The sequence below is a fragment of the Phascolarctos cinereus genome, unplaced genomic scaffold (assembly GCF_003287225.1).
Source record: "Phascolarctos cinereus isolate Bilbo 61053 unplaced genomic scaffold, phaCin_HiC Scaffold_4;HRSCAF=312, whole genome shotgun sequence".
In the NCBI taxonomy this organism is placed as follows: Eukaryota; Metazoa; Chordata; class Mammalia; order Diprotodontia; family Phascolarctidae; genus Phascolarctos; species Phascolarctos cinereus.
This window is the reverse complement of record NW_027555847.1, coordinates 87,984,686-88,005,804: the sequence shown is the minus strand read 5'-3', so window position 1 is coordinate 88,005,804 and position 21,119 is coordinate 87,984,686. Positions and strand designations below refer to the sequence as shown.

Here is a 21,119-nt window from a genome sequence, read left to right as displayed (position 1 = left end):
GCTGAAGCTGGCTTTTGTCAATCAGTCATTGGTTGACATTTATTAAGCACTTACTATACTTCTGGCACTGAGCTGGAGATGTAAAAACCAACCCAAATCAAAACAGTCCCTGACCTTCAAAAGTACTCTCTGAAACTCTGGGGGTAGATAGCAGTGCTGGAGAAAGCCAGCTGTAGAAGGTCGGATGTCTTGAAAGAAAACCAGGGGAAACTAAGAGGCAGAGGTGAGGAAGGAGTATATTCTAGCCATGCTTAACAGCCAATGCAAAGGCAAAGAGATGAGTGATGGACTGTTGTATTTAAGGGACAGTATGTCAGCGTAGCTGGATCATATGGAGGTGAGTCAGGTGTAAGAAGACTGGGAAGGTAGGAAGAGGCTAGTTTAGGAAGGAGGTAATAGGGAGACACACTGGAGTTGCAAGTCATGCAAGTCAGATGTACACTTAAGGAAAATCACTTTGGCAGCTATGTGGAGGATAGACTGGGGTGGGGGAAAACTTGTGAGAATGGCTGGCACAGGGGCAGCTAGGCGGCACAGTGGATAGAGCACCAGCCCTGAAGTCAGGAGTACCTGAGTTCAAATGCGGCCTCAGACATGTAACACTCACTAGCTCTGGGCAAGTCACTTAACCCCAATTGCCTCACTAAAAACAAACAAACAAAAAAGCCCCCAGAGAATGGCTGGCACATTTGTGAAACCCTGGTTGCCCGGAAGGAACTTGCAGGAAGGATGATTTAGTTACTAACTTCTGATAGGTTTAGGATTGTAAAAATAACAGAGCAGAAACATTTTAACATCTGCATGGAAAATGCACTGGCCCTGAGTATTGGGCCTCGTGATATTCAGAGCCCTGATGGAATGTTTGTCTGTTCCATGCTTTGTCTCATTCTCTCTTTGGTGCCAGGAGAAGTATTGTTACGGAATATTGAATGCTTGGAGGTAAGAAACAAATATGAAACTCTCTTCCAAAGAGGAAGAAGGTAGACATTCAGAAGAGGAAGCAGTGATTGCCAAGGAATGGTGATGAGGTCATGATAGGTGCTGTCATGTGAAAAATCATCTATAAGGATCAGAGGAAAAAGAACTGAGTCATGGTGATCAGAGCTGTAACTAGGACTTCAATTTTCAACAAAGGTTGGTGGTTGGTCATAGTAGTGGCAGAGAGAAAAGTCTGAATGCAGAGAGGTGCATTTGTGCTGGGAGCAGTCCATTCCCCAGAGTTTAATCCTCACTCCTTTGAAGGGGTGGGCCCTGAGACCTTCGGAGGATCCAGTGCCTAAGTAGCTATATCATTGGCTTTGATCCTCACTTGAGGGAACCATTTATGCTCTTAGGGGAGAACCTGACTCAGGCCATTACAGTTAGTTTAGGTTTGGTGTCTGAATAAAATGAGACGTTCATAGATTGTTCAACAATTAACTAAAGTTTCAAGAAAAATAATAAAAAGAAATGGGAATGAAGGGGGCCTAGAAGTTCCACATCTCAAACCACACAATTATGAAAATTATTAGGTACTGGTTAGTTATCAAAACAATTTGGTACTGTAAAGAATAGAGATTGATCAGTTTAACAGATTCAGTTCACAACACATAGAACAAATGTATATAGTAACCTAGTATTTTATAAACACAAAGACCTCCAGCTACTGGGATAAGGACTTGATATCTGACAAAAACTTCTGGGAAAACTGGAAAGCAGTATAGAAAAGATTAGATTTAGAACACCTCACACCTTACACAAAGATAAGTTCCAAATGGGCACGTGAACTTTATAAACTGAAGAATGATATAAGCAGAACTAGAACCAGAACAATTTATACAATAACAACAAACAACTTCGAAAGTTGTAAAAACTACAAGATTTAGAATGCAGAATGGCTTTTTGTTTTGCTTGACTATGCATATTTGTTACAAGCAAAAACAATTTTTCTTTTTTTCCAATGGGATGAGGAATAGGAGGGTGTTTTTTTTTTTTTTAAATAGAGAGGTTATGTGTGTGTGGGTTAACTATAGTTGAGAAGTGTTGCATGCACTTTCAGATGAGGTTACTGTTTTATTATAAGAGGCCTTTCCTGAAGCGGGAATAATCTGTAAATGCTTGTAACATAAAAAACAAAATACATTAAACTTTTAAAAAATAATCCATTACATTCATATACCAAATCTGGCTCAGACATTGCCAAGTTGATGGGCACACATTTAGATTCAAGTTCTTTGCTTTCTTTCTTTTTCTTCCCCACCCCTCCCCCCCACCTCCCACCTCTTTAGGATCAGGAAGCTTGTTTTGCTTACAACTATTCCTTGCCCAAGGATATTTTTCCTCTTATCCTATCCCCTCATCACCAACTGTTTCCCTCTTGATGTATTTCCTACACTAAACTGTGTGACTGTCCTATAAGATTGGCTAATATGACAAAAAAGGAACATGATAAATATTGGAGAGGATGTGGGAGAATTGGGTCACTAATTTTCCAGTTGGCATAGTTGTGAACTAATCCAACTATTACAGAGAGCAGTTTGGAACTATGACCAAAGGGCTATATAATGGTGCTATATAACTACGTAACTTTTGATACTGCAATACCACTACTAGGTCTGTATTCCAAAGAAATTTTTAAAAAAGAGGTAAGGACCTATTTGTACAAAAATAATTTATAGCAACTTTTTGTGGTGGCAAAGAATTGGAAATTGAGGGAATGCCCATCAACTGGGGACTGGCTAAACAAGTTGTAGTATATGATTGTGATGGAATACTATTGTACTAAAAGAAATGATGAGCAGGATGCTCTCAGAAAAATTGGGGAGACATATGAACTGATGCAAAGTGCATTTTACAGAGTAACATCAATATTCTATGATGATCAACTATGAATGACTTGGCCATTCTCAGCAATACAATGATCCAAGACAATTCCAAAGTACTAATTTTTTGATGAAAAATGCTATCTGGACCCAGAGGAAGAACTGATGGAGTCTGAATGCATATTAAAACACACTATTTTTCAGTTCTTTAATCTGTCTTCCTTCACAACATGACTAATATGGAAATATACTTTGCATGACTGCACATATCACCTATATCAAATTGCTTACCATTTAGGGGGAGGTAGAGGGAATTTGGGACTCAAAATTTTATAAAATAAATGTTTTTATATGTAATTAGGGGAAATATTTTTTAAAATTGTGTATGTTTTAACTTCACTCCCTTCATGCTTTCCTCCATGTTTGTATCATTTCTTCTCTTCTCTATAGTAGTGTATTTTTCTTTTACCATCACTTCTCTTTCCCCTCTTGAAACCTCCAGAAAAGAATCAATTTCTTTCTAGGTTTGTTTTTTTTTTATTTAACACACACAAATACCCCGACATTAAATTTTGAAGGGACATTTATCTTTTCTCCCTAGTTAGAATGTCAGTCCTACATCCTCATACATCCCCTTTCAATTGTTCGCGCAAGTTTACTTTCCTGAAGTTTCTCTGGACTTTTGTGTTTGTATTTCAAAGTTCTTACTCAGCCCTCATCTTTTCATTAGAATTGCTTGAAAGTCTTCTATTCTATTAAAGATCCTTCCCCCTTCTCCTCCATTACTCAGATTTGTAAGGCAAGCTAGTGTTGGTTGTAAGCCACTATCTTTTCAAAATATCTTATTCCAAGATGTGCACTCATTTTTAATAGAAGCTGCCAGGTCTTATGATCCTATGTTTCCTTGTTGCTTGAACTGCTTATTCTTGGATATCTGAAATATTTTTTCATGTGAGAGCTCTGGATTTTGGTAATGACATTCATAGGAATTTTAATTTTGAGTCTCCTTTCAGGTGATTCATGGATTCTATCTTCATTTTACCCTCTGATTCTGATGAGTAGTTCTCATTTATGATTTCTTGAAATAGTGTTCCAGCTTATTATTTTATCATGGTGTCCAATGATTAATTTTCCAGTTTTAAAAATTTATTATTTTCAATTAATGAAAATCTACCTTCTTTCCTTTCCAATTTTCTCCACTGATAAAAAACCAACTCTTTTAACAGATATTTCAAGCAAAACAAATTTCCACAATTTGTGCAATGATTCTTAAATTATCTTTGACCTATTTTCCAGTTGTTTGATATAATTTCTCTTTTTTTTTTATACTGTTCTACTTTGTGACATTTAATGGAGTCATTGACTTTTGTCTGGTCCATTCTAGTTTTCAGGAAGTCTATTGATTGGATAAGGTTCACCACTTTTCTTCCAAGCTATTTTCTTTCCAATTCTTTCCTCCAGAGCTTGTATTTAATTTTAAAATGATTTCTTGTATTTCATCTTTTTTTTTTTAAATCTCGCTTCATTTCTTCTTTTAATCTCTGCTTGCTGTTATCCTTTTTTTGGGGGGATCTCTATATTTGCAATAATTTGTGATTGTTTTCTTCTTTGTTTATCCATTTCTCCAATATTAGTTCCTGAATTAGCCAGGCTCCAATCTGGTGCACTTTTGAATAGAGTGGTTAGCCCTACTTGGTCTTGCCCTAGATCCCCTGGGTTCCTGCACTGACCTTCACCTCCTAGGGCTGGGTCCCTCTGGATCTTTGAGATTCAGTGATGGATCCTCAGAGCCTTTTATGGCATTTCAGGACAAGGAGCTAGAGACTTTGAAGCCCTGGTGTGTTCTCGTCCTACCTAACTTTACTGCTGGTTCCTGCCAAAATCACAGTGCTACTGCTACAGGGATTTCAAGCTTCTCTCCTTTCCTATCCCTCGCCCCAGTGCTTTCTCAGGGGAATCCTCTACTCTTGCTGCCTAATAGAGTTCTGCTGGTTATGCCTGTCTCTCACTCATTTTTGATCACTTTGGGCTTATCTGGGCTGATGGTCCCCTTTCTTACTGTCCATGGACTTTCTGGTACAATTTTAGGGTGGAAGGAGTCTCTATAGCTTCACTAGATGTCTTGATCATTACGCAGTCTGGTGTGAAGGTTTTTGCTGGAGTAGGTGTGAGAGGACATGGAGAACATCAGGAAGCTATTTTGCCCTGTGTTATTTAACATTTTTATCAGTGCCTGGAAGGTAGAGATGACATACTTATCAAATCTGTAGATAACAAAGCTGGGATGAATGACAGGATTCAAAAAGATCCTGGACAAGTTAGATCATTAGGCTAAATTGAGTAAGATAAAGTTATCATCTTTAATACTTCTTAGTTCAAAAATCAGCTTCTGAAGTACAAGATGGGAATTGCAGCTGCACAAAGTTTTCTGAAAATTTCAGCGGAATGCTGAGTTTAATGAGTTGCAATACAGTGGCCAAAAAAGCTAGTATAATTTTAGACCATATCAAAAACATTCTGGTGCTTTTAAGACTAGGATATTAGGATCAAAGATTTAGAGCTGGAAGGAACCTAGCATATATAGTTCATCTAGGCTGACTCCTTCATTTTACAGAAGAGGAAACCAAAACCCATAAGTGACTTGCTCAAGGTCAAAGCTGGGCTCTGAACCCAAAAGCACTTTTGATTACTGCGGTCTATGATGGTCAGACCACATTTAGAGTACAAGGTGCTATATCCTGGGAGGGAATAAACTTGAGTGGCCAGAGCAGGGCAAGATACCAAAGGATCTCAAGTTCATGCTATGTAAGTATTGGTTGAAATTAGTCCATGGAGATGGTTAGCCTGAGAAGACATGAAAGACATGACAACCTTCTCAATATTTGAAAGGCTATCATATGGAGAAGGATTAGGCTTCTTGATGGCTCCAGACAGAAAAGCTAGGGTGAGGGGAAGTTGCCAAGAGGCAAATTTAGTCTTGAGATAAGGAAAAAAATTCCTGACCATTAGAGTAATCCAAAAGTGTAACAGAATGAACAAATGAATGATACAATATGTATTTATATGTTTACTATTTGCCAGGCACTGCACTAAGTACTGGAGATATGAATGCAAGCAAGATATTCCCTGCTCTCAAGGAGCTTACATTCTAACATGGGAAGACAACACACAAAGGGGAGCAAAAAAGGGAATGCACCCATAGCGACAGGGTTTGGAAGCGTCCAGGAAGTGCTCTGGAGGCCAGGCTTAGGGGAGGATGTGGTAAGAACTTCCTTATCAGAGCCCAGGGTGATCCCAAGAAGGAAGAGTCCAAGGACGATTTGAGTAATTGGTTCTCTCTCATGGAAGTCTTTAAACAAATCTTGATGACTACTTTTTACTTGATGAAGAAGGAATTATTGTTCAGTTACAAGTTGGACTAAAGGGCATCTACCATCCCTTCCAACTCAGATCCTCTGATATAGCAGAAAGAATGGGTAAGAGAATGGTCAAGAGAATTCAGCTCAAAGTCTGGCTTTGCCATTTTATATACAAGTTTGGGAAAATCACACTCTGAGCCTCAATTTCAGTATCTGGAAAGAGGAACTTCCATTTTCAACCATTTACTTAACAAGCATTTATTAGATGTCTATGTTCCAGCAGTGTGCTAAGTGCCAGGACTACTAAGACAAAACTAAAATCTTTGTATTCTATTAGGAGATAATATGTATGGGTATATGTACATATATGTAGGCATATATTAAATAAACACAGGATAAAGTATTTGTGGGGAAGGTAGCAGCAACTGGTGGATCAGGAAAGGAGAAAAGGCTTCTTTTAGGAACCTGAGCAGAACTTAAGATAAAGGGATTCAAAGAGGTGGAGGGGAGGTGGCTTCGGTTTCATACATGGAGGACAATCAATTCAAAGGTGTGGAGACTGGAGACGGAAAAGCAGTTTGCCAGTTTAGGAAAGGCCAGTTTATTTGGAGTGTAGAGTGCAGGGAGAAGTCCACACTAACGTTGGGAAGAAAAGTTATAGAGATTTTTGATCCTAGAATAGAAAGCCACTGGAATTTGAATAGGGGGACTGACACAGTTACATTAAAAAAAAAATTCATTTTGGCAGCAGTGTGGGAAAATAGATTGGAAGTAGGAGAAAGACCAATGAGGAGGCTGTTGTAGTGTTGAATTAAGGTGGTGGCTGTATAAAGACAGTAAGGGGACAGATGTGAGATGTTACAAAGGTAGAAATGGCAAAATTTGGCAACTGATTGGGGGCGGGGTAAAGATGGGGTCAATTTTGGACATGAGTTTGATATGCTTATGGGACAGGAAGTTTTTTAGGAAAACCCTCAACTCACTCCCTTAGTACACTCAGACGTCCTACTTGATTACTTTAACTATGTATAAGGAAAGGAATGGTCTTCCTTAATCTAACTCTACTTGTGACCAATAGTGTTTCTGCACACAGTAAGCAATATATATGTACATATTTGTTAAATTTAAATAAAATTATTCCCTAACCTGAAGGGAGTTGGGCTATTCAGAATACATCATCTTTTGTCTCCATCTCCAGTACCCAACAACCAATTGTTGGCTAAAGGCATGCTACTCTAAACCCCCTTCCCTCACAGGGACAGTATAGTCACAAGAGTTCTAGCTCTAACTTAGGGTCAAGTTGGGTTAGCTATGCATGACTCAAAAGAGTATAAAGCCCCACTTCTGGTAATTTCTATTTCTTTCCTTTCTCATGTCTTAGGAAGGGTAATACTGTCCCCACACCCATGCTCAGAACCAAGAACAAGAACTCTGACAGGCCAGCCGTCAGTCAACTTCAAAATTATTTTTCCATAACCCTCACAGCAGAGCCATGATTGCCAGCCTGATATCCACTGAAGGGCCAGACAGAGAAGTAAAAGTGATGTTACCTGGAAATGTGTGTGGGAAGATGTCTCAAAGACTTTGACATCACAGCCTAGTTCTGCTATTTTATCAACTATTAATCATCAGAAACATGATTAAGGGATAAATCATAAGCCAAAAAAAGCTGACAAGAGTAGTGCAGAGTCCAAATTGTTTCTTCTTAATGGAAGCAATGGTATTAGTGGGATAAAGAAAAATGATCATTTCTGTTTAATCCTCTCCTCTAGTCAGCCTTCAGTGTAAATGTTGGTCACAAATACCATCCTCACTTCATAGAAGGTAGACTCTGGTCAGCAGGTCTCTAGCTGGGGTATGCTCCAACACATACACACTCAAGTCTTATACTCATAACCTTGGGGTGACGTTTGATTCTTCCCTGTACCACACTTTTCAACATAATAAACAATTTAGGCCCTTTGGAGGATACCTGTTCCCCTCTTATGTGTTACACGAGTTCCAATAAACTGCCACTCAGATCTGTAATAACCTCTTTAACAATCTTCCCACTACCTCTACTGATCCTTCATTCTAAATGCTAGGTAATCTTTCTTAAGGCATACACCTGGGTCCCATTGCTCCACTTCAGTAATTCCCAATTGTTTCCCAAGTAAGCAAGGACTTTCTTCCTTCTGTAGTATTTCATTAGCAACTCTACACTAATCGAGGCATAGAATAGTTATTTTCCTACTGGTGTCTGAGTCTCTCCCTTCTCAGCTCCATGACAAGAAGGCTCATGTCTTACTCAAACTCTCATTAGTACAGCATTCTAGACATGGTAGAGATTCAATGCTTTTTGAAGGCATCGCTAAGCCACTGAAGTTAGTCTACCTCCAAGTTTGTCCTGGGACATCCCCCTCACCTGCCACTGCTGGCCTGGAGAGTGAGCGAGACAAACACCAAGATACAGGAAGTTTAGAAAACTGCCTTTATTCTATTAGTAGTTGGAAAAAAATTAACTGATACAGAAAAAAGTTTAGTCAGCTGGAGAGGAACGAGAAGTTCCAAGTGGGACTTTGGCCACCAACAAAGAGAATGGGTAGCAAGCTCCCCCAGGAGATTAAGGGGAGTCACCACTGTAAGAGTAAGAAATAAAGGAACATTGTATATACCAAGATGCTGCAACTTGAGTTCAGACAAATCACTCCAATTTCTGAACCATCGAATTGCCTTGGGATGGAACCAATTCCCCATTCACTGACCCCAATTCCAGGAGACAGGGGTGGACACTGGGGTATGCTGTGCAGAAAAGGAACTGCTAATGGCTGTTATTCACTGGAGAAACCGACAAAAAGGGATTTCAAATGTTCTTCCATCTGACTTTATGTTCAAATGTACTTTCTTTAAAAAACAAAACAAAACCCAAAGAGACCTTCTGTAAAGATAACAAATATCAGTATTAGGAAATCCAATTATACAAAAAATACTACATCTAAGCTGGGGTAGATATATTTATTTTTTGGTAACATACATTAAGTGGCACTAATTACACAGTAACTCTAAGGTAACTAACATGAAACCACAGAACTGTAGCTTTGCCACAGCTGTACGGGGACTTGCCATCTCTGGCTGGGTCCCATTTTCAAACAATTGAATAATACCCCAGAGCTATACCAATAAAAGCCTTATAAGAGGTCCTGCTCTGAAGTGACTTTGTATTTATTCCCCAGAGGGCCCTGCAGCTGACAGCAACAGGACATGTTAGGTATAAAAGTAGTTAAAGCCCAATTCACAAAAGTTACCACCTTTTCTCTTTCTATAAAGAAGCAAGAAGTTAAGAATTCCCTTGAATTAGTGCCAGATGTGCTGGTTGGGAGAATGAAGAAGGTTATTAAGAGTAATGTCAGAGGGACCCTGGTGTGCACAGATGTGTTGGACACAGACTGTCATTAAACAATCATGGTTGGCTTCTAAATACTGGTAGCAAGATGATTTCTGATTTGTAAATCTCTTAAAGTAAATTATAGATAAATGAAAAAGGCCAGTAATCATACACTAAGATTAATAAACAGCACTTCAAAAATTAACCGAGTGAGGGCTTGGGCTTTCCACTGTGTTTACAAGACAAGGCACCCAGATTTTTTCTTTCCACGTCTGGCTTGCAAAGCCGCTCTTGTGGCCATTTCAAAAACCTCCCTCACACCGTCTTTGGTCTTTGCTGAACACTCCATATAACCAAATGCACCAATCCGATTTGCCATATCTCTGCCTTCTTCAGGTTTCACTGGCTCCTGTGGGGAGAGAGAGGGAGAGCACCCTTTCAGGAAAGTAGGAGTGAATTATAGGTTCATAAACATATCCTAGGAGCCAACCACAAGAAGAAACAGTCACAAACCAACTACAAAAACATTAGGTCTAATTAAAATTCAGTTTGATTGAATTATTCATAGGATCAAAGGATGTCATAGAGCTGGAAGAGATATGTATTCCAACCCCTTCATTTGACAGAAGAGGAAACAAATACAGAGCTGTAGTAACTGAGCTGGGACATGATCTAAATCTACTACTACTCTCTACACTATAAAGTCTCAGGCTCAAAGATACTTTCATCAGAGACCAGTTATGACTAAAATCAGCATCAGGAATTGAGGGGAATAAAGACAATGATTTAAGATGGAAAGGCCGGAGAAAATTTCCTAGTGCCAAGTCTCAAGAGGGCAATGAAGCTCTAGGATGAAAAAATGTCTATTAAAGAGATGGATCCTGACCTCAAGATATCCAGAGACTGAACACTTGGCTGGCAAATACTGGTCTGAAATACAAGTTCTCCCTTGAAAAAGGACACATTTGCTTTCCTGAAAGCAATTCAAAGGGCTGTTGAGACAAGTGGGAAAAAGGCAAATACTGATAATGGGATGTACATCCCAGAGTTCACACTCCAACAACCATATGTTCCTTAAATACGCCCAGGACCCTAATGTCTCCTGGGCTATTGACCCCAAGGGTTGCTTCAATTCTGCAGAGGAAAAATGCCTCATGAGCTCACTATCCTTACAGTCACAAAATAGGAGAGCTGGAAGGGACCTTGGATAATACTGAATCCATCCAGTACAACATCCTAATTTTATAGCTAAGGAGACAGAGGCCTAAGGAAGTGAAGTAATTTGCTCAAGGTTGGAGAAGCAGAGCGAGATGTCAAAGTGGGTCTCTAGTAACTCCTCCTACTTACAGCATACTATCTCCTTCAGACATGCTTGATATTTGATTCCTGGAGCTGAAAACAATCATCTCCTGTGTTCTTCTCCTAAACTGCTACTAAATTCATTTTTGGTGAGTATAGTTATTATAAAAGTGATGGGATCCTGATTTTAAAAGCAAAAGAAAAAAAAGCACTCCCACTCATCCCTGTTTTGAACAATCACGAGAGTAGAGATTTCTGAGAACCTCTTTGTTTGAAAGCAGCAGAGTCTATGGTAGAATGGGCTTTGAAGAGATTTGATGCAGTCCTCTCACATTTTACAGAGGGACAAACTGAGGCCAGAAAGAGAACAGAGTAAGTGGGTGGCAGAGCCAGAAATGACTAGTTTGATCTTGGAAGACAAGAGTGGTTTGTGGATCCATCACTCTGGCCCCTCACTAGCTACCTAATGATTCTGTGACAGTATGTTAGTCTTGCAAGCCCCAGTGTTCTTCTCTAACATAGAGATAATTATTTCTGCCCAAGATAGAGAGTGAAATGGCAGGGATGGAATTGGTAGTTAAGCGCCCACTACTTTCAGTCTCAGGCTAACAGAGAAGACCTTCAAAACATTCTTGCCCAAAAGGACAAAGGCCAGGAGCAGTGACCCCCACCCCAACCTTGTTAGTTGTGAGGATGCTAAGAAGAGGCTAGGGCCAAAGAAAGAGTGCTGAGCTTCTACATACTCAGGCACCTTTCCTCTTAGGAATGTTCTAGTCCCTCCCCCCCCACCCCCTCTACCCATGACATGCCTGCTTCATCTTGGCCAGCTCCCGTCTCGTGTGCTCATCATTTCGAAGATCCTTCTTGTTCCCAACCAGGATAATGGGCACGTTGGGACAGAAATGCTTCACCTCTGGGGTCCACTTCTCTGGGATGTTTTCTGGAACAACCAAAAACAAGTCATGAGGGGTTGGATGTACATAAAAACTACATAAAGAACTTTGATTAAATGATAAAAAACATCTTTTTGCTAAGGTGAGGCTAGATACTCTGTAAAATCCTTTGTTTCATATTTTGGAGAAAAGGCAAAAATTGAATCCCTGAGCTTCACAAACACATCAGTAATTTCTTGGCTTTTCCAAGTAGCCACAACAAAGCTTTCAATTTTACCAAGTGCCTATATGATGGGATCCAAGACAATTCCAAGACAAGGAATCATGATGGAAAATGTTATCCACATCCAGAGAAAGAACTGATGGAATCTAAATGCAGACTGAAGCATACTATTTTTACTTTAATCTTTTTTTGTGTGTTTTTTTTCCCTTTTGTTCAGTTTCTTTTTTTAACAACGTGACTAATATGGAAATATGTTTCACATGACTGTACATATACAATTTATTTAAAATTCTTACCTTCTGAGAGAGGGAAAAATTTTGGAACTAAAAATTTTCAAAAAATGAATGTTAAAAATTGTCTTTACTTGTAATTGGAAAAAATTAAATACCACTAAAAAAAAGTTTACCAAGTGCTTTCCTCACCACCACTCAAAAAGATAGGTAAGGCAGCGTGGATATTATTATCGCTATTTTACAAAAGGGAAAATGGAGGCTGAATCAGAGCTAGTGTTCAGAGTTAGGATTTGAACACACATATCTTCACAGTAAGGTGGTGCAGTAGATAGAGTGCCTGGCCTGGAGTCAAGCAGACTCCTCTTCCTGAGTTCAAATCTAGCCTCAGACACTTACTAGTTGTGTGACCCTGGCCAAGTCACTCAACCCTGTTTGCTTCACTTTCCTCATCTGTAAAATGCACTGAAGAAGGAAATGGCAAACCACTCCAGTATCTGTCAAGAGAACCTCAAATGGGGTCACAAAGTCAGACACAACTGAAATGACTAATAACCACACTCCACTTTAAGTCTAGTTTTCTAACTACTACATGCTTTCATATGGATCAGTCTGACTGCCATGGTGACAATTAAAACAAACCCTGCTTGCCCTAACACACTTGATCCTAGGGCCTTGATTATCTCTCCTTAACTGTAGTCCCTAGACTTTGAGTTTATCAGGGAAAGCTGGGCTTTTTGCCAACTTGATACATTCAGATACATCTGAAGGGTGAGAACAAGCTTCTACCTTTTGGTAACATTATGGCAACCCTTAAGGGTTAAAGAAGTTACTTTAAACACAAATTATTCTTACTCTCTAAATTTGAGATATTTACTTAATTGCCAACAGCAGAATCATGAAAGGCATGTTATGCCACTGGTCCAAAATACTGCCTTGTAGAAAGTAAGCTTTATTTCTCCTATCACCAAATAATCGACAGCTCGCTCACAGTTCCCAATGACATTACTTCAGCATAGAAAAACATCATGCCACTTCACCAACTATAGCTTTCTTTATTAATACATTGATGCCTCTCTGGTATTTATACTTTGTTCAAATCTTGTCACTCCTACAACCTCTTTAGAGGGAAGACAAAGAGTTACATTAATAAAATGGCCTCTGACACCAAGGCAGAATTAAAACCTGGAAGACCTTGGCTCAAGTACCAAATCCGGCTATTTACTATGTAACCTTGGGCAAAATCACTTGCCCTCTGGGTTCTAGTTTCTTGATTTATATAGATGGAGATATAAATTGTACTGTTAATGAGAATCAAGCAGGATAATAGACATACAGCACTTAAAAACTACTGTATAATTATATAAATATGAGCTATTATAATTGCATTAAACAAAATCAGTATTAAGGTTTGTGCACTGAACAAAAAAAGTGGCGGTGTTGTTGCAACAAAGAACTAAATTTGTATTTGGAATATATTCCTTTTCCCAGAGCTACCAATTTCCAAGTTCCGAAACAGGGTGCTCTATAGCTACTTGGAACTTGTGAAGTTTCCTACACTGTCATCCTGAGCTTGCTGGCTGGAAAGAATCTCTCTATGTCACAGCCATAAATTATATATCAGAGAAAAAGAAAGATCAGAAGAGCCAATTCCTGGAACAGAGGAATTTCTCTCTGGGACAAAACAGTAGCTGCAAAAACGAGTGTTTCTGAAGATTCAGACATATTAGATGGCAGGACCTCTATTCTGTTCACTGCTGTCTCTCTTTTTGGAAGTACCTCCTATTTCTCAGCCGAGTTCCTGTAACTTCCATGAACCCTCCCCCCTCCCTTCAAACTGTTGTGCAATCTGGCTCAGATCTCACCACATGACATTTTAACTGCTTAGTGCATGCATCTTGTTACTTAGTGATAGGAAAGGGGTGCGGGGTGTGGGTGAGGGTGGGATCCAAGTCTAGCACTGCAACTTACTCAACAGGAAGTTACTGTCAAACAAATGAAGTTTTATCACTAGATGTACACGCACAGGGTTTGATTATTACTCCTTCCTCCACACATTTACCAATACACAAGCCACTGTTACTTACCTAAACTATCAGGACTATCGATGGAAAAACACATAAGTATAACATCAGTATCTGGGTAGGAAAGAGGTCTAAGGCGATCATAATCTTCTTGACCAGCTGTGTCCCACAAAGCCAACTCCACCTTTATGGAGAAAACAGGTAGATTATTCGGAGAAGATCACAACCACAAACATAAGAAAGCAGGATGAACGTACCTACATTTGGACAGAAGAGATTCTTTCAAAAGATGAAACTTTATGTTTCCAAGAATCACTGCTTCCCTGGGTGTAGAAGGTTTACAAAGTGCATCTACATTTTACACAGACGAAAGCTTTTATGTAGAAAAAATGAATGGGGTACAATAGTAAATGAATTCAGGCCCTCTGGATCTAAAATCAGTACTTTTTTATACTATATTGTGCAATTTCTCAAGCCAGGGGTGGAACTGGGACTAAACTAAACTAAATTTCATATCATTAACTGGAGTTTATCTATGACCTTAGTCACTAAACTCTTATGTAGAAGGGGAAGTAGGCAGAGTCAGAAAGTATAAATATGAGCTGCCAAGGAAACTGAATGAACTATAAATAGCAACCTACTGGCTGAAAGAGTATGAGCCTGTCCGGGAGACTTTACATGTGCACAGAAACTCCAACCTAACCTTCTCTGACACATTCTTAAACACTTCTGAACTCTCACTCACTTCAGTAATTGGAAAGAAAAAAAAAAGATATCCGATGGAAGCTGGCAGAAAGAGAAAAAAAATGGGGTAAGACCCATTTTTTCCCCCTAAGGATAAAGGTGAGCCATACTTGTGAATCTGTGGAATTCATCAGATGAAGGAAGCACAGATTATTTTGTGCCTCTTCTGTCAGGGAATTTTTCATAGACCTTATCTACAAGGCATACAATATGATGGTCCCTATCACCTTGCTATTCCCAATTTTAAAAAGTTTATCATCTACAATACAGGGTAAAACTGATGTACGAGACCAGAGCTACACCAAAGGCCAAGCTTTAAAGGTGGGAGGGAATAAGCATTTATTTAGTGTCCAATATGTGCTGGGCACCATGCTAAGCACTTTTACAAATACTACCTCATTTGATCATCATGACTCTAACGCAGGGACTATTATTATCCCCATTTTACACATGAGGAAATAAAGGTAGAGAAAGACTAATCCACAGTCACAGAGCTATTAAGTGTTTGAGGCTTGATTTAAACTCATGGCTTCCTGACTCCAGGCCTAATACTCTACCCTCTGTCCAGCTTGAATGTGAGAATTAATCCTTAAGAATTTAAGAGGTCATCTTGCCCAAGACCCACGGCCTCTGTATACCTGGCTGATGTTTGAGAAGTATCCGTATTAACATTTTCCTTCTCACACAGGCAATAGTGACAAAGAGTTGCTTTACTAAGTACTCTAAGGTTTGTAAAGCGTTTTACACATTTTTTATCTGATCTTCATTAACAATGCCGAGAGACAAATAACATAGATATTATTCCTATTTTGTATATATGAAATCTGAGCTCTGAGAATTTAAATGATTTACCTATGAACACAGAATTAGGCTCTGGTCTACTCTACCTTTAAAACCAGCGCTCTTTCTCTTACCGCCCTCTGTACCCCCCTGCCAAGACATCTCAGGAAGTATACCCTTCACAGCTGTGTGATCCTGGGCAAGTCACTTAACCCCAGTTGCTCCCCCTACCAAAAAAAATTTAAAGAAAAAAAATACACCCTTCAGCCCATTCTTGAACAGAAACTCTTCTCTCTTCCTCTCCCAGGACAGCACTGCTTGAGGAGCAGCTGACCAGCCTTCTTTTGAAGACCTCAAGTGACAAGGGACTGTCCACCTTCGGACAGTTTCAAAGGACAGAAAGGTTTTTCTGTCTACTCTAAGGTAGAATCCAATCCGTCCATCATTCTCTTGTCCTCCCCTCTGGAGTCAAGCTGGACAACTTGAATCCCCCCCTCCCCTCCCAAAAGGAATTCAGGAGTGTGGACATTTATTAGTGGTTAGGAGGAAGGTAAAGACCAGGGCACAGCTTCTCAGGCAACCCCATAGCAGTGTAGCTTTGGAAGTTGGGAAGGTCAGACTTTCTACTTCACATCCTTTCTCACAATGGTGAGGAGCACTATGCAAATTGATCAGTGATAAGGAGCATCAGGGAAGGCTACAGATTACAATAATCCTGGGCCTCATTTTATTTTTCCTATAAACCAAGAGCTTTAGACTCTAAAGTCCTTTCTAGTCTGGCAGCTATAGAGGACATATCATCATTGCTACAAACAGGGATCATCTGGGAAATCTAAGATGCACCTTCAATTACTTATCACTCAAGTAACAAGTTACAACTTTCATATAAATCTGTAATTGTATGGCAAAGGGAAGGGGTGAAGCAAGAGATACAAATGGCTTTTGGTTATCTACTCTACACAACAGCTGTTTAATCACAGCATGTACCATAAGATAGGACCATTAGATTTGCTAAGCTATCAGCTATACGTGTGGTCGTAATATCTGTAGCACCTACTTCAAAGGGCTATTTGAATGGCTCAAGTGAGAACCCGGATCTAAAAGTGCTTTGTAAAATATAAAGCACTGTCAGTTTATTATTATATAGTATGTATCCATTTCTATTTTACAAACCTTTACAAAAGAAATGAGCCTGTTTGGTGCTGTATAAATACACACCAGCTTGGCGAATTTGAAGTCAAGTGGAGCTGGGCTCAAATTTTGACTCGTTTGTATGAATGTGGGCCAGCCACCACCTCAGGTTGGGCTCAGGTATAATGGGAGTTGGGAAAGGTAGAATAGATGATCTCTAAGGTCCATTTCCAGTTCTAAATCCCATAACCACTGCTATTACAATCCTCAGCTGTGAGTAGCACTTTAGGGAAATGACCCATCCCTAATATTCTAACTAGATAACTCAGCCAGCTCCCCTCAAGAATTTTTGTTGGTGCATTTCTGAGGATCAGAGGCTAATGAAGATGAAAATACCAGGGAGTATCTCACTTTAAGGGGGTCCAGGCAGGAGGAAGGAACATTCTACTTTTCCCCAATGGGCACTCACTTCCCCATGCAATAAGGAAAGCCTCATACCATGAATAGAGTTGAGGAATTTCCACTAGGACTTCTTGGCCTGTTTCCCTAGTGTTGGTGTCCCCTCTGGACTTAAGACCTAGCATAACAGGGGCCTAGCTTTCTCTGCTGCTCCAGTCACTGCCACCACTTCCAACTTCACTCTCTAACTTAACCATGAATGTCCCTCTTGTCCCCATTATACCTCTTGCTTACATTATTTCTTTCCCCCTTAAAAACATTCCTCATCCAAGAAAGTTCGTACAGTTCCCCTGGAGCTTATGGTTTTGGAAAAATGATAACAATTCTAGATCTCATCCATAGTTTTGCTTTAAAGTATTGAGATAATATTAAAATTTTTAAAATGACCTTTAAAAACTGAGCTAATGGTCATCATATTGACTTGTGAAGAGAGCACTCTATGAAATGCTCTTAGCTCTATTATTCTAGGGCCCACAAGGCTGTTCACATTTCACAGAAATTGTATATGACAGCAATAAGAATCTGTTTCCTGTATTGGCCTTTACACATATTAGTTATCCTTTCGAAATGCTCCCTTTGGCTAAGATCTTCATAGATGGCAGCTCACTTGGCTGAATAAGTTGTAGGGTCTGAGTAAGCCTCCACACTTCACTCAGACACTCCAGAAACCAGGCTAGGACCAGACTCCCAAAGAGTCTTACAGACATAATAGTTCCTTAGGTACAGTTAGCTCCCCTTATTCTACAATTCTCTGTATTAGAAAACACTGACTACCACTGTAGTCTCCATGTAAAAACAGTGACCAGTCAACTATGCTCCATGATGGTTCCTGAGTGACTCATCAATGCTCTGGGACAGCATGAATATTGGAAAGAATATTTGATTTGGGAGTTTGGAAGATCTGAACGTTAATTAACCCACACCTATGTGATTTTGGACATTGAATTTCACCTCTTCACTGATCTGTAAAATGAAGGGGTTGAACTAGATGATCACTAAGGTCTATTCCAGCTTTTAATTTTATGAGTTACGGAATGATCAAAGCCTAAGCAGGCCCCATGAGGATTCACTTCCCACAGTTTACTTCCCCTCAGCTTGAGACTACTATCCTATACCAGTGTTGGGCTTCTATTTTAATTCTTTTGCTTGTTTACATTCAAACAATTCTTGAAATTCCAATAATATGGCTCATTATCTCTTCCTCCCCCCCCACTCCAACTGCCTGTCTAAGCAACTAACTCTAAAGATCCTTAGCCAAATTAGAGAGTACAAGTAACAAGTACTAGTGTCTGCATGATGTAAACACATTAGTATTTGTAGATGTCTAAGTATTATCCCCATATTGTGAAGAAAAAACTGAGGATCACAACGCTGAAGTCACTTGCCTAGAATCATATGATCATAACTGTCATATACCTATAAGAAAGCCAGAATTTGGACCTCAGTCTTTTGTCTTTTAAGTCCTCTATGGTTCTCTGTAACAGAAGACATACTAAAACTTTTTTAAATTAACAGATGAAAAGGAATCCTTAGACTTGAACAAGGACAGGAGATGCTGTCAATGCACAGCCATTAAAGGATCTTTGTAGTTTGGGGGTTCAGGATGATGAGGTGGGTAGGGTGAGGGCAGCTGTAGGGGAAGGGAAGAGGAAGTGTGATGTAGTTTAAGAGTACTGATATAGAAGAACTATATCTATGTTCTTGCTTATACCACTTTGGGCAAATCACTTTTTCCTTTCTGAGCCTCAGTTTCCTCACCTGTAAAACAAGGATATCATTCCCTTAGCACTTGGTGGTTGCATGAAAAACAATCTGGGGTAAATTTTAAGGTGTCATATAAATTTGAACTTTTTAGACAAAGTGAACTGAGGAAAAAACACACAAGTTCTTTATAGTGATTATTATTGTCAATCTGTCTACTGACCATCTGCAAGACCATGGAAAAAGGTAAATCCTGGTATTATTATTTTACCAATACCTAACAACAGAAAGTTCTGGTCAAGGGTGTGATGAACAGCTCTCTTCTTGAATATGTGTATATAAGGGAGGATGTTTTTCTGTTGCAGATAATAGCTTCAGCATGTGGCATATGAATCCTGGGCCTGAATCTAAGTATGGTGTGATAAGCCCGGAAATGTACTCTAAATTATGGGCTGAATCATTCTGATTCAGTGTCTTGGTCTAAAGAAGTGAACCTCCTTTATGTCCTCATCTGTTGACGATGGCCAAGATCAGGAACAAATGCAAGAAGTTTTCGGTTTTGAGGGGATTCCTGGTTCTTCTGTCACAGGTTAGAGGAGGACACAGTGTCACACGAGAAGATCTAGGATAAGACTAAGATGTTTTCCTTTTGACATCCCTTTGCCATTGGAAGTGCCTGCCTAATCAATCTTGAAATAGACCTGGGCTGGGCCAACACTGTATTAAAAAGAGATTTTATCTTTTAACACCACTTACCTTCTCCAAAGAACCTTGCTCTATGGCCTGCAAGTATATTTTAAGACTGCACATTTTCCTACTACTTTTACGTATGATAAAAGGGGAAAATAGCTCTTAGAGAATGCACACTTACCTGTTTTCCATCCACTTCAATATCTGCTACATAATTTTCAAACACTGTGGGCACATAAACTTCAGGGAATTGGTCTTTGCTAAATACAATCAGCAAGCATGTCTTCCCACATGCACCATCACCAACTATAACCAACTTTTTTCGGATGGCGGCCATAGCTGGAAAACAAGGAGAGGGAATAATTTATTTTGATGCTCAAGTCCATTTACACCCAGCACACGTGGATACATGGTTACTAGGGCATGAAGGGTAAGTAAAGGGAAATGCAAAGAAGAGCCTTATCTCCAGATCATAAAGTCATTCTAATAGGGGTTGAACAGAATCTTAGGATCTATATGGATTTTCTAGACTAATTGAAAATAAATGTTAGCAATGAAGAGCCAGAAATACATAGTTAATTTAGCACGGGAACAGAGATTTCTGAAGTGAGTAAACACAGAAACAATCCAGCTCCTTCTTGTTTCCATTCAGAAGAACTCTCATTGTTGTTATTGTTGCTGTTTAGTCAGATAGGTTCTCTTGGCAAAGATACTGGGGTGGTTTGCCATTTCCTTCTCCACCTTATTTTATAGATGAGGAAATAAAGGCAAACAGGGTTAAATGACTTGCCTAGGGTCAACACAACCAGTAAATATCTGAGGCCTGACTTGAACTCAGGAAGAGGAGTTCCTGACTTTAGGTCTGGCATTCTAGCCACAGCACCACTTAGCTGCCCATAACCCTCCTTTTAGGGTTAGAACATATAAAATTCACTTTCTAACCAAAAAGCCACTAGACACTGTGGCAGCTAGGTAGTGCAGTGAATAGAACAATGGGCTTAGACTCAGGAAGACCAGAGTTTAAAACTGAACTCAGATACTTAACAGCTGTGTGACCTTGACCAAAACACTTAACCCATTTGCCTCAATTTCCTCATCTGTAAAATGGGGATAATAATAGCACCTACCTCCCAGGGTTGCTGTAAGGATCAAATGAGATATGTGCAAAGCATAGTGTCTGGCACACAGGAGATGATACATAAATACTAGCTACAAATACATTTTACAGCCTCCTTTTCCAGTCCTTAGCTATCAGTTTAAATGTGGCATAAATAATACCAATAATTTTATAAGAAGTCAGGCCAAAGAAAAGGAAAAAAGCTTGAGATATATGAAACTGGGCTCATCTGATGCCCTGATTTCTCTAAAGGTATGTCATTAAGCCAGGCCAGAGCACTCATCTAGTTGGCTCCCTTCTCCTA

General features: G+C 39.5%; 1 protein-coding gene across 2 annotated transcripts in view; it reads right to left on the bottom strand.

Annotated features, from left to right (window-relative positions):
• Nucleotides 1-8,616: 8,616 nt before the first annotated feature.
• Nucleotides 8,617-21,119, bottom strand: part of RHOA (ras homolog family member A) — a 74,540-nt gene continuing 62,037 nt past the window's right edge. For both annotated transcript variants that reach the window (XM_020998957.2, XM_078152380.1), the window contains exons 2-5: nt 19,880-20,037; nt 14,257-14,377; nt 11,633-11,763; nt 8,617-9,933 (exon numbers count right to left, since the gene is read on the bottom strand). In XM_020998957.2, the coding sequence (XP_020854616.1) occupies nt 9,760-9,933; nt 11,633-11,763; nt 14,257-14,377; nt 19,880-20,035 (582 nt within the window). In that variant the 5' untranslated portion in view covers nt 20,036-20,037 and the 3' untranslated portion in view covers nt 8,617-9,759. The remainder of the gene's footprint in view (nt 9,934-11,632; nt 11,764-14,256; nt 14,378-19,879; nt 20,038-21,119) is intronic.